General features: G+C 34.7%; 1 protein-coding gene across 1 annotated transcript in view; it reads right to left on the bottom strand.

Annotated features, from left to right (window-relative positions):
- Positions 1-14,877, bottom strand: part of LOC121411964 (dedicator of cytokinesis protein 3-like) — a 52,361-nt gene extending 37,484 nt beyond the window's left edge. Inside the window, exons 1-3 of the mRNA XM_041604875.1 lie at positions 14,627-14,877; positions 2,213-2,296; positions 1,459-1,499 (exon numbers count right to left, since the gene is read on the bottom strand). Of these exons, the coding sequence (XP_041460809.1) occupies positions 1,459-1,499; positions 2,213-2,296; positions 14,627-14,669 (168 nt within the window). The 5' untranslated portion in view covers positions 14,670-14,877. The remainder of the gene's footprint in view (positions 1-1,458; positions 1,500-2,212; positions 2,297-14,626) is intronic.
- Positions 14,878-15,199: the final 322 nt, after the last annotated feature.

Genomic DNA, 15,199 nt, shown 5'->3' with positions numbered 1-15,199 from the left:
ACCTTGTAAGGTGCTCAAGGCGCTCCTATATTACCCGGCTAAGCTAGGTGTTCAGAGCGCACACAGCTTCTTGAGGAATTACTTTGTACCGGTACCCATTTTCCTCACCTGGGTTGAGTGCAGCACATTTATGGATCAGTTTCTTGCTGAAGGAAATTACGCCATGGCTGGGATTCGAACCCACAACCCTCTGTTTCAAAGTCCGGAGACTTATCCACTGGGCCACATCGCTCCATTTATTCACTCACTGTAACATTACAATGTATTTTCCATGAAATAATTTGATTTCATTGGCAGGCAGTTATTTGCATACCCGTACTCATTAATATTCATAAGTCACATGATTTGAGGTTATAGAAGTGTAAGATTCCGTTCACAAAATTCAACATTTTTGCACTTCAACCAACTTTAAAAAAAATGAATTTATAAACAAAACACAATTTCCAAAGATTGCTTTTACAGATCAGACTGTGACATGATGTTTTTTCAGATCTAAAGGTACAAAAAGTGAAATTTAAGCCACTTTTTCACACTTAATATGAACGAAAGATACGTCAGCATGAAGGCTTTCAGGAGTATATTTTTGCACATATTTTGCCCGATTTTTTCTACTCTGAATTGCTGTAGAAGTGTTTGGTACATATTCAACATCCCGCAAAAATGTTGGGTGCCCCGCGAATTGCAAAAAATATGTACATGCGAAAAAAAACAGCCTATAAGGTACTATAACCATTGTGATGTAAAATAATGCATAATGTATGTACATTTATCCATCTGTGCACAGAATGGTTTACTTTGCATACAATAGATTTGTCAACTGCACAATTTAAGCGAAGTAGGGACTGACTTAAAGATTTGAGCAAAATTCTTAGCCAGAAATTACAAATGAATTCCAAAGATTGTTAAGTATTTTACTTAAGCAAAATACTAAGTAAAATACTTAAAATGAGCACTGGCTACATTAAGTATCAAATTGAATACCAGCCCTGATGCATGCTTATACAGCCAGCATGCCACTAACAGACAATAATATTGATTAAGTGTGGAAACTATGGATCATTATTATGTAGTGGGTCACCCAAATTGCATATAGAATGCAAATGTAAAATTGCAAATTAAGAGCATGTATAATTTCTCCTTAAAATATATAAGGCTCTGATGATTAATGCTCAACTGAAGTGTCTCAACTTATTTTACCTTGATCTTCTCACCAGCACTAATCACGAAGTCCTAGAGAGTGGTGTTAGTGAATGGGAAACAACAGATTATCAATACCAACTATGATATACTCCATTCAACAGACGACTGCTAAAAATGATGTCTGGTAATATTCCATATCTTGAGTCAATCCAAACACCAGCCTAATTTCAAGTATAGTGTTTTTCAATCATCCAATGTAATCTTTCTTTTACCACTTTATTTTTAAGAGAATAAAATCTGCATATGAGCAATGCTTACCTTTACCATGGGTTTCTTTGAGCAATAACCCCGGTACCAACCTAAGCAAAAGAAAGTGAAAAAAAATCAAATGAAAGGGAAAAATGTCATTTTTTTTAAGAACAAATACACCCATAAAACCCTAGTGCATTATACACCCTTTTTACACTCCAGCTTTCAACTTCTAAAGACTAATAATAATATCCCTGTCTTTAAATAGCTCACTGTGCACTTTAATACTTAAATCCATGATTTTGGGGGGTATGCTATGAAGGAAAGCTCTTTGTTTTCTACTGGTAAAATTCTTCAATTAAACTCCATACATGTATGTAGGTTCAGACATTTTATGCTTGCTAAACATTTTTCATCAGGGAACATCAAGAAGACCGATTTATATTAGCTCTGCAAATGACAAGATACTATTTAATGTTTTCAAGCTAATAGCAAAGATCTTCTCATACTAGTCCCTACAGTACATGTATGTACTGTATTAAAGTTCTCTCTACATAATGAATTATGAACATTATCAACAAGGTTTAAACACAAACACACAAAATCAATGTTGCCTAGAGAAAACAACTTAATTATGTAACAAAAAATGAATATGACAATAATTTTTTAACATTCCACTCACAAATTCTCATTTTTTCTGACTAAAAACCTGAAATATATCCTACAGCATGAAACTAAGCAGATTTTTCTCTATTTTCACATCTTATTGTATCATTTCACTTTAATAAAAGCAAATTAAAAGAGAATGATAAAGGTTCTTTACCCATGTTTTCTTCCAAGATGTGGACAGCATCTCCAATTGAAAGAGGTAATCCATGATCAACTTTTCCATCAAAATTCCATATAGCTGTGGTACATGTCAAGGAGGAAAGATGAATAAAACTCATAAAGTAGCACTCACATTTTGTAGAAAACATTTAACATTTTCCTAAACTAGTATTGTTACAAAATATAACAGTTATCACTTGATAATTTAGTATTAAATGGGGGGGGGGCACTTCCAATGACGAGTGGATACCATGCGCGACCATGGGGTCTCAAAAGCATCCTAAACACATATTTTCCCTTTTCTGAAAATGCACCCCTTAACAAGTATTGCCGTGAGAAACCCTACCCTTAACAAGAATTGGAAACAAAACGATATTCTTGGCAAGTTCCCTGAATTGACCCCCAAAACAAGGACAGCGATATTTTGTTGTTACCACATGGAGTCGGTCGTCAGTTTTTATACCTTCACCTACATCATTGGGTTTAGTAGAGACCCACCTCCCACATCTCGTGGAAATCGTACTCTAAACACATAGTGTTGACTCTTGGGGCAAAAGTAAGTTCTTTATCAATTTTAGTTTTAATTATTTACACCATTGCAAACTTGACCCTAAACACATAGCTTTCCTAGCGAAAATAGATACCCTTTTTCATTATTTTAGTGTTTTTGACACCCTTATCAAGTTTATACGTACGTAACGTGCCCTATCGTAACGTGCCCTATCGGCTATCTTGAAAAAGACATCCTTTTTTACATGTTTTTTTGGTTGCGCATGGTATCCACTCGTCAATGTAAATGCCCCCCCCCCCCCCCCCGGAATTGCAGTTGTTTCATTGATCTAAACTGACAATGCCCTGAGATAAAGACTGAAATTTGCTTCCACTGAATCTAGAATTCCCCATGTAAAGGAACCTGTCCATCAGTTGCTGTTCATAAAGACCACCTCCTCATAAATATACCAGTATCCCATGGGTGGTCATTTTATTAGTTTTAACTGTGTAATAAATGATCAATATGTTTAATTTTAATAATTTGCATATAGATATACATGTTGACAGACCTTTAGAGAATGGTATGATTGCAAACTAATGACAAGTCCACCCCAATAAAAAGTTGATTTGATCAAAAAGAGAAAATCCAACAAGCATAATCATTTACATGTACGTATACGTACTGAAAGATCTTTGGAAAATGGTATCATCCATTAGGAGAATGATATGACTGCAAACAAATAAAGGATACATTTGTAAGTCCACCCCACCAAAGTTGATTACTTGATTTGAACAAAAAGAGAAAATCCAACAAGCATGTCTTCAAAATCGGAAGGAAAATAGAAAAGTTATGTCATTTTAAAATTTTGCTAATTTCACAGAACAGTTACATGTACATCCTGTCTGGTATGCAAATGAGGTGATTAATGATGTCACTCACTCTTTCTTTTTTATTCAAAATATGAAATATAATAATTTTCTCCTCATTGGAAGGTGAAACAAGTTTTCTTCCTCCATAATCATGGGGAATTACAATTGTTTTAACATTTTATGGTTTAATCAAGCTTGTCCTTATTGTCAAATCTGAAAAAATTGAAATATCATTTTCAAATGATACCAAAAAAAAGAAACTAATAAGGAACATAATCAACTTTTGCATGCTGCTGAGTTGTGCATGTAACTATTTTGTGAAAAATAAGAGAGTCTCTGAAATGTCATTAACTTTCTTATTTTACATCTGATTTTGATGAAATTTTTAGCATTATTCTTGTTTGATTTTTCTCTATTGATTCAAATCTAACATTTGTATGGGGTGGACTTGACCTTCATGTACAAAAGATCATACATGTACCTACAGGGTGTAAGCATAACTAAAAACTGATCTTTGCCAAGGAAACCATAATACTTAGACGCCTCTGCATCCAGATTAAAGGTTTAGTTTCCTTAGTTACTACTGCCCACATTATAACAAATAGGTAATGAATTTGATAATTTTAAATAGTGCTCAGGTACGATGACAAAAAATAAATAGTGGTTTCCATAAATCAGTTTAGGAAACAAGTTTAGAAGATCGCTTCGCTAATAAACATTTTCATTACCATCCCCTGAACTGGTTTCCAGTTGATGTACATGTAAAGTGGTATTCTGCTATGGAAACACTCTCATTGAGGTCACATGTTTCGCGCAAATTTGAAACAGCAGCGTAGGCTTTCTATTAACAGTGAATAGCACATCCAACATGCGCACACTTTCGTACTTCCATGCGAAGATCGCTTCCTAAAGAACAGTTGTATCTTACCTATACCTAAACCAGTTTAAAGGCAAACCGTAATACATCTACAGTATTCCATGGCTATTACATTATTGATTTATATACAGATTAACATTACCAACAGTATTGTTTATACTTGTACCAATTTCTATATATACCAAATTTTAACTCTTAGATTTCTTAATGGTACATAACTGTATGTCATTTTATGTATAGAGCATGATAAGGAGTTAAATATACCATAATATGAGTGTCCATAAATTTCAAACTCCTTGCATGCGATTGTATTTCATCGAGGCCGCAGGCCGAGTAGAAATATAAACGCACAAGAGAATTTCGAAATTTATATATATTGAACAACAATTAGCATGTACACGTGTAGGGGAAGGTGGGATAAGTTGAACATAGGGGTAAGTTGAGCCACTACCCCCAGGCCGATAATGAATGAGTCCGATAATGTGGTGGTGCCATACATGTACATGTATATTAATGACCCATTGCATACTCCCCCCCACCACATTGTTTTCAATGTTGAAACAAAATAAAGCTACATGTAGCACATCAATGATGTGGAGCTCATCCGGCATCTCGTAACACAATTTAACACAATTTAAATTTCAGCCCATGCAGTTGACACTGCAGTGAATTATATTGGTGACATAAATTGAGGATATGTAGAATTGAAATTGATGAAGAAATAACATAGAAGCATTTTTTTGTGATATATGAATAAATTTCATATGAATTAAGTATTAATTATCATCTAGTCAAAGTTTCTTATTAAACTCTGTGTAGAACATTGGTGAACCTAATGTAGCTCTCATACCCCTTTCATAAACCTATCCTCCAATTACTAGCCGCCTAAGAGTAATGCGGATAATTCAATAAAAATTGCGTTCATAAACTCCGAAAATAATCCGCACTATTTTTACGAGCACCCGTCCTGAAAAAGGAGGATAATTGTCATGGCAACCACACACACCCCCTCCGATGCGGTTGCGTTGGAAAAGGGTGACCTTGTGACCACTCCATGACAATTATCCGCATTACTTTCGAAATGCATTCCTAAAAAATAGATTGCTACACAATAGACTACATGTAGTAGCAGTGAAAAGAACAACAGGCTTAGCTATTTTGTTGACATTGTTAATTTCACTGAGGCCATTCAAGAGTCTTCTAGATTTGATTGCTCCTGAAAGAAGGAGAATGTTCTTTTTGAAGACAATACCAGAAGCTTCCAGAATAATGAATCCTAAAAACTTTCAGAATAGTTGAAATTTGTATATATAAGCTGACAGTTTCTTCAAACATCAAATCACATCACATCAGATCAGAACTCGGAGTTTCATGCCAGACTTTACATGTATGTCAGAGCATATTTTATTTCCACATGAAATACAACATTTATCTTCTGTGGAATTTTTTGCACGCCATAAATGAACTGTTTGCAGTTACTTTGAGAGAGGAATTCTCAGTTCTCATCGAGATTATCAAGCTATTTTAATGAATGCTAATCAACCCATGGATTGCTGAAATTGTCTGTTAATCATCATCAACATCGTCTTCACAGACATTTCAACTTGTTAAGTGCAGTGACTCTTGTTATTCATCGTGCTTCAATTCAACATCAGTTTCATCATCGCCATCTTTGTGAACTATACAGAATCTTCGCCAACCAACTAGGATTTTTATTTGGATATAGGATTTCACTTTGGATTGCACATCTGTCACTTCAAGAGATGTACATGTAAGACCAATATTTGTTTTGTTAGTTTATGATTGTTACTTTCCTGTAATAAAAATGAAGAAAATCTAATTTAAATCTATTTTTTTATTGTTATTTGTTGCAGTATCGTAACACAACCAATCTTATATTGCATGGGAACAAACAGTATACATGTAGCTGGCATACATGTAACTCTCACTGTTGAAATCAACAATGTTTGCACCTGAGTACTTCCCATTTTAAAAAAATATTTGACATGCTATATATCACTCAATCCTCTCATCATTCAACTAGATAGCATTTGCATTATGATTCTTATCAAACTAATTACAAAAAGGTAGTGGACTAACAAATATTTGAAACCATTCTTGTTAAATGGTATTTCATTGGTTGAATTACAGTTTTCTGAATTTCAATATATTGCTCATGAATTTGCATTTATTTATTGCTTGTATGTTTTCAACTATTTGATAGGTCATGTATTCAAGATGAAGTACAGAATTTATTCTTAAATTTATTGATCTTAGTTTTATTTCAAATCATTTTATGTGAAAACTTCGGGACCAATACCCCACTAATCTTCAATGATCCACAATCTTGAGCTCTCTAAGTTAGGGGAGATCGGGGTTAGTTGGAACGCGGGGTACATGTAATTTGAAACATTGTAATTTTCTTCAACGGTTTTAAAATACATGAAAATTTATGCAATACTGCCCTCAATTTATTGTTATTAATAATACGACAGTCAACTTACCCCGCGTTCCAACCAACCCCGATCTCCCCTACTCCTATTAATAAAATAATTGACTTAAATTCATGTGCATTCATCATTTGAAATTATATGTAGAGAGACAAGTTCACAATGATAATTCACAATACATTGTATGTAATATTTCATCATGTCTGCCATGGAAAAGTAAATAGAAGAAAATAAGCATAATTAAAGGTGAAATTGAATGAACAAAGCATAATGTTTTCATTCAGGAAAACCTTCATGTACGGTATCACGATACTTCCCCTTTGAACCAGAATTACATACAAACAGGAATGGATGAATAAGGAAGTAACAGAAAATATACATGTTCAGTACAGTAATGAAATGAAGGTGAAGTACTGTACATGTACTATAAAACACTAATACTGTTAATTTGTACACAAGTACATGTATACAACTAATTTTCAGACAATACCTGAGCTTTTATTTCTTGACAGGTAGTGTTCACAAATGTATGCAAAAATGTCTATGACTACAGTTTATTATGGGCAGACTAATCTTAAAGGTCAATTCCACCCCAGAAAAATGTTGATTTGAATAAATAGAGAAAAATCAAACTAGCATATCACTGAAAATTTTATCAAAATCGGATGTAAAATAAGAAAGTTTAATAAAGCATTTCTAAGTTTTGCTTATTTCTCACAAAACAGTGATATGCACAACAGTGTCATGCCAATGAGTCAGTCAGTGATGTCCATCACTAACTATTTTTTTTTATTGTTTGAATTATACAATATTTCATGTTTTACAGATTAAACATTAAGGACCAAGTGACTGAACCATATATATAACAATACTAATTCCACAGTATAATCAGGGAGGAATTAATCAATGTTTCACTTGACAATGAGAAAATTACATTATTTCATATAATAAAATACAAAAAAATAGAGAGTGGGTGACGTCATCAGTCTCCTCATTTGCATACCGACCAGGATGTGCATAAACTGCATATAACTATTTGTAAAATTACATGTAAGTAAAAATTTAAATAAAATGTCATAAATTTCTTATTTTATATCTGATTTTGATGAAATTTTCAGTGTTATGCTTGTTGGATTTTTTCTTTTTATTCAAATAAACTTTTTGTTGGGGTTGACTTGTCCTTTAAAGGTAAAAGACAGTAGTTGCAGCAAACAATTATTTAATGAGATAGTATTTCAAATCAACATTAATTGTCAAAATATTATATTACAAGTCAAAATCTGGTACATTAATGTAAACTTATCTTTGCAAAATCATGAAATCTTAGCTCAAAATCGACAATCCTGATGATAACTATTAAACACAGAAAGCATACATGTATGTGGGTCAGTGTATTGATATTGCTTCGAAAAATGCCTGACATTAGATGGAAGTCTGTGCCTATTTTTTTTCATTTCTCAGCAATTATGCATTTTTTTCAGAGCTACATGTATTTGGCACATATAATTTTTATTTATACATTTTGGTGGTAATTTCACTGGATTCTGTTCAAACTCATTTTAGATTGTTACCACATCTTTAAAGGGAAATCCTACCAAAACAAAGTTGTTTTTAGAAGGAAAATAAATTTAATCAGACAAGCAGATACATGGAGGTGAAAGTTTGAATATTATCAGACAAGCAATAAGAAAGTTACAAATTTTAAAGGGTAAATTGCCAATTTGTCTACTGCCAACTCATCCCCTAACCACATGGTCTACCTTCACTAATAGTCTAATGCCATTCTGTCCATCAACATTTTGTCTGAAAACCATTTGGTTCAATAGCCATTTGGTCCAATCATCACTTTGTCTAATCACTAGTTCATCTATGACCATTTCATCTCATAACCAGTTCGTCTAGTATTCATTTTTTTCGTTCATTTTGCCCAATTAACACTTAGTAATTGGACGTATCGACAATATACCAATTGAAAATAAACCTTTTTTAAATGGTGTAAAAGTTGGTAATCACTACATCCATGGAGACTTCAAATTGGCCACATTGGTGATGTTATAGAATCCGAGACAACTCGGACCTACATGTACATGAAGGGAAAACTCTGCCCCATCTCTAAAATGGAGCCAAGTTGTCTCACCTGAGTCACAACTTTTTTTCTTCATGATTTTGTGTCCATTAAATCTTCTTTCTGAAATTTCTTGAAAAAAATTCAAATAACAGGGTCGGATTTCATCCCGAATGCCAGGAAAGTGAGCATGGACAGTCACTGAGGTGAGCCTGGCTGAGTGAAACTTGGTAGTTCAGTGCAGGCTCTGCCCAATTATATTGTACATTTTTTGTTCCTTTTTATTTTTGCTTAAAACACTGATGGTGTGATGGTGTGGCATGCCAAGGGGGGGGGGAGCAATCAACAAAAAGTATTGCATATTGGGCTTATTATAAAAGGCCCTTTAAGTTGTTCATAGCTTTCGGGTAAATTTCTATGGGCAGCCGTAAGGGAAAAGATTTAATGGCTGGGTACAGTGTACATGGCGTGTAAACTCACAGCTGGCCAATTTTTCCTATGGTGTCTTTCAAAGAATAAAGCTACAGAATTTACAGAAGGGCATTTTCATGGTGCCTGACATTACACAGCACAATTTTACACACCGTTCATTGTGTTTCTCTAAAACAACAAAAGATGGGAGTTTGCTTTTGATAGTCTTAATAAAGTGAACCTTGCTGTATACTCCGATACTAAGTTTTTCAATGCAACCACATTTGTTACGCATTAGCAAGCAAAAATGTGTCGGTACAACTGATGTTACACAAAAAGAACATGCAATTTCAGGGTGTTCAGTAAAATTGAAATATCTCATGTCCCTGAGTACATGTAGATAGAGTTTAATAAGTTGAATACATAAATATACTAGGTTAAGATGTGTCAAAATATTAAATAATTTGTTATTACTTTTGGGGGCTATGATAATTTTTCCACGACCATGCTGGTAAATGTTAGGCCTACATGTACATACAGGTACACTAAGATTTGCCATAGAGATAACACATGGAAGTTAAATGTGTGGAATCATTGCAATGTATCTTCTGTGCAGGGCTTTACAGAAAAGTGAGTTTGATGTGGAGTATAGGCCTACCCAAGTATCTGGGAACATTTCAATGCAAAAAAAAATTCTTAATTTCTTTTCTTTGATTTGAACATTTTATTATTACTTGTCGGTACTGACATTGCAAATGTACATGTACCATTGCTACAGGGTGTATGATTTTCAAAGGCATAATTTTCTTAGCACTAATATACATGTATGTAAGGCTTTTTAAAATCATATAAAGGTTTCATAATACATTGTACGTCACATTTCAAATCATCAAAAGATAAGAAATGTACTGTATGTTTTACTAAACCCGGGGGGGGGGGGTAATAGCAGCTACATGTACATGTACATGACATGTATTCCTACAGTGTACATATTGCATTGTATAAATTTACATACATGTAAATAGATTTTTCTGACTATATACCCATTTACATATTCATTGGTTTTATATTGACCTTAGTTTTTACCTTTTCCTTCTCCAACCCCCCCCCCCCTCAAAAAAGGCAAAATGAATGAGGGTCTCCTCCCCTACCCCTCTTCGAATCTCATGCAACCATGCAATTTTACTGATTTTCTATTCTAGTCAGTGCAAGCAATGCTTGCTCATATCTGTCGGCTTTCAATCTTCTTCAAAATTTGTTTGATCATACTCTTTGCTAATTAATTCTTTTTTAGCTGTCAACAAAAAATAAACTCCAGTTTCTCAGCTAAAACTGTGAACTATTTAGAAAAAAGACACAGTTTTAGTACATGTAGATCCATGCAACATTGATCAGAACTGTCATATTTCACTTTTCATCTATACTTGTAAACCAAACAAAAAAATTGTATCGCACATCTACAACTACTAACATGTAAAAAAAACCAGGAATTTTTAGCCTGGCAATGCTCAAAAGAACCCGAGAAACTAAAAAGGGGGCCCTGAAAACCCCAATCAATGCAATGTTAAGCTTATCAAATGTTGCAGATTAAGGCAATACATGTAGGTTGGGAAAAGTACCCCCTCCCCCGAACACCGAAAATCAAAAAAATATATTTTGTCTGATACAAACAATTAGGAACTTGATAAGGCCATGTGCATACATGTTATGCAAAACAATTTCAAAGTAATTTTTTTTGCACGATGGGAATGCAACTTCCTTCATAATTTTATATAGTAACCCTTGTGAACTTGGCTTTTAAAAGTTCATAGTAAGCTCCTTCTGGTGTAATTTAAGTAAGTGAAAGACTTAAATAACAAGTACATGTATACAATATTTCTTCACCATAAAATTGACCACATTTGCATTTCACTATTGGTAACCAATGTTTTATAATGGTAACTGACATTACATTTTCCACTTGGTAACTGATGTTACAGTTACACATGCATGTATGTAATGTTACTCTATGACTTGAGTGTTGTTATCTTTAATTTTGATGTAGAAGGGAGGGGTGTTACCTATGAAGGAAATCTACCAAGTTTCATGTAATATAACTTTTTTTCTGGGAAATGAGAAACAAGGTTCATGTTTTTGGTAACTGATGTTACATACTGTATCACATACTTCATCAATATTTTATAATAAGATAAATGAATTACTGGTGTTTCTTTCTATGGGATTTTATAAAGTGTTATGATAGCAAGCTGCATCACAAGCTAAAACATCATGATCAAACTTGTTCTTTAAAAATCTGTCAAAACAAAATATGAGTCAATATAATTTTCAACACTAATTTGTATCCATACTTTGGCTGCCATTTTGAAATTTAAAAAATGGCTACCAGAGTCGGGGAAAAATCAGGTCTTGTTTTATCCAAAAAAAACACCCAAACATTTGACATTAATATCAGTTTGATTTGTTTTATTAAAAAAACATAAAGCATTTGACATGAATATCAGTTTGATTTGTTTGCCTCTGTGTCCATCTGTGGTGAAACTGCCTAGAAGTGAAAGAGATCAAAAGCTAACTTGTACATGCATTCTTAGAAAGACAAAATGACTCTGAATCATTAATTTGATCATATTCTGTTAGAATTTTGATGGCATCATCTCTCAAAATGCCAGGGTGCAGCAAAAAAATAAGAGGCATGTCTGGTAGAATTACAAGGTGGGGGACTACATGTACATGTACAATGTAGGGGCTGGGAGCCTGATGCCCCCTCCCCTGAGCCCTTGACCACTTCCCTTGCCCCAGCATGCCACACAGCCACATCACAAGCTATTACAAAGATGGGTCTTTCAAATGATGCGAGCTGAAATTCTTTTATATACTGATCTGAAAACCGCACATTTACGCAAATAAAGAACGAATTGTGTATTTCATTAAAAAAAGAATAATGCAAGCATGAAGATCAAATTGATCATACTAAAGCACTGTTTATTATGAGGGACCATTAATATCAAGAGGACATTTCTGTTACTAGAATTTTGGTGGGGGATTTAGATCTAACTGGATATTCTAAACACCATTTGCAATCATGAACAGAATGAATATCTAACTAAACTAATAATGCAAATTATGCAAAGCATTGGCAATACTTGTTATACATGTAGGCATGGACCTACTACAAATGGACATTCAACAAGAGCATTTTATGGCCATCACCTGTTTCCAGCTGTCAAAATTGCTGTCACTTTATATTTAAATTTCTCTTTACGCTGTTTTTACAATGAGTGCCCGGGGCGATTGTTTAGTTTACTCAATCCCTTCTTGGTCTATGATAGTCACCAATCGATTTCTGGCCCTCTTTCGACCAGAAACAGTCATGTACATGTAAGTTTGATCGCTGCGATCATGGAAAGTCCCTGCATTTTTCAGGGACAAGCTCTTTACGTTACTATTTAATGATACAGACCCTCAGGACAAACATCAATAAAATTGAGGTGGGTGCGTGATTCCCATTTTTTAAACGATTTGGTCCTTTTTGGGGGTGTTCTAAGTTTTAGGGTACATGTACATCTGCACAGGGTTGGAAATCTCTCCCAAAAGGTAGGGGGGACGAGGGGCTGGAAAATTTGACAAGAAAAGAAAAAGGTTATCACCCCAAATTTAAGGTCATTTCGACGAAAATAAATTTGACAAGAAAAAAAAGGTTATCATCCCAAAATACATGTTTTATTTCGATTTTGAATGATGTACTTCTTACCATCATAATACTGATAATAGACCAAAAAATAGTAGGGGGGACATTCTATATAGTGTCCCCCCTACTATTCTTATTAGGGGGGGGGGAAGTCCGTCCTGGGATTTCTGCCCATGCATCTGCATCGCAAAAGTTCAATAGTGTGAATAGCACCTTGGGCTCCCTCCAGCATGAGAGCCAGCCTGGGTTAGGCCGAGTCAAGCACTAAAATAGACCAAAAACAGCCGAGGTAAGTCACTGTTTTTGTTCTATTTAACTTGATTTTTCCCCATTTTTTGGCAATAAATGCCAAGAGGGAATATTAATTTGCATTTCGGTTGTATTAATTTTCAAAAGTTTGATTCATTAAAGACAAAAATTGAAGAGCCCTGACGGGGGGATTTTGCATTGTAAGTCCCTTAATGGTGGCTGCACGATAGCGAGCCATCTGTGTATGAGGAGAAATTTAAAAAAAATTTAAAATGTTTAAAAACTCCTCGAAACAGACGGCTGCCAGCTGTCTAGCACTAACAGTAACACAGCTATTAAAGTAATAGATACCTGCAGCTATGGAGATCAGACTGTAGGAAAGGTAAATAAAATAACACTTTTTTGTTTCAAGTTTAACAAAGAGGTCAAATTAATATTACCATCCAACCCTATTCCTTGAAAAATATTACAAGAAATTTTGTATGGTTATGAAGATTTAATAGAAATAAAATCTTCAAAAAAAATATAACTTAAACTAAGACTAAGTTAAAGTTAACTTGCATAATTTATATTTCATAAAAACAGTTCTATGCATGTCCTCATGAATAAATGTAAATTTAGAACTAACGTTAGATATAGAGCTCAAATGTATGTACAAATACAAGTTTCACACATGGTCCACATCAACTATAGACCAAAAGCTTCGGTCTCTGTTTTGTTGGTTGTTCAGCTGAACTTCGTTGGCTTCACTCACCAAATACAGAGACCGAAGTTCTAGCGCGATCTGTACAGGGGACTCAATGGCCATATGTTTATGTACTTAAGATCGGATAAAACGGGGAAGTGAATTTGCGCGACAGCCGAGGTAAGTCACTGTTTTTGTTCCTTTTAACTTCATTTTTCTCCGTTTTTTGGCAATTGATGCCAAGAGGGAATATAAATTTACAGTTACACTCTGGTCACTATAATTTTCGAAATTTTTATTCATTAAAGACAAAAATTGAAAAGCCCCGACGGGGGGATTTTGCATTGCAAGTCCCCTAATGGTGGCTGCACGATAGCGAGCCGTCTGTGTACGAGGAGAAATGAAAAAAAAAATGTTAAAAAACTCCTCGGAACAGACGGCTGCCAGCTGTCCACATCAACTAATGTTAAGCCAGGCCACCCGCGCCCGCGCCCCGTTCCCCCCGGCCCCGAGCCGGGACGGGGTGCGTAGCACTACAGCAGTGTTGACTTGTTTTGCTTTGCAAACTTTTTATCTGAATGTGTTTTCACTAAAACAACTAGATTTAAAATTTGATTTTTCTTACCGATGCCACACTTTCTCTCCTTGTCATTCACCGGTTGCCACATGGTGGTATTTTAAATCATGTCCAATACATGTTATCCACAAAACAAAAAGCGGAAATAGATTCCCGACACAAAGGTCTGTTCCACTCTGCGCTACACAGTATGTGTAGTAACTGTCACCGTACATTTGTGTACCCGATATTACCGGTAGCGCTAGCTCAGTACATAATGTACTGCTTGCGATGCCGACCCGATTGCACGAGAGAGTCTTTTTTGCAGGGACCGTCTTTCGTATCCCTGATTAGTATGATGCGCCGTATGAAACGACTTTTCAATAAATTACCTGCAAATGTGTTTTATTCTACCGTTAAAACGAACGATAACCGTTGGTCACAAAAAATATCATATTTTTTTTAATTAAATATAAATGGACTAAAAGGTGAACGAAGTAATTTTAATAGCTTATAATATATTTTCAGAATTCCTTCATACAGCGCACCATAAGTAATGAGCAATAGGAAAGACGATCCTCGCGAAGACCTTTTAATGCAATCTGCCCTTTTGCGAACTCGGAAGTTGGGCTCCTTAAAAAC

Source organism: Lytechinus variegatus, chromosome 3 (genome assembly GCF_018143015.1).
Source record: "Lytechinus variegatus isolate NC3 chromosome 3, Lvar_3.0, whole genome shotgun sequence".
Taxonomy (NCBI): Eukaryota; Metazoa; Echinodermata; class Echinoidea; order Temnopleuroida; family Toxopneustidae; genus Lytechinus; species Lytechinus variegatus.
Note: the sequence above shows the minus strand (reverse complement) of the source record. Positions and strands in the feature narration are given on the sequence as shown.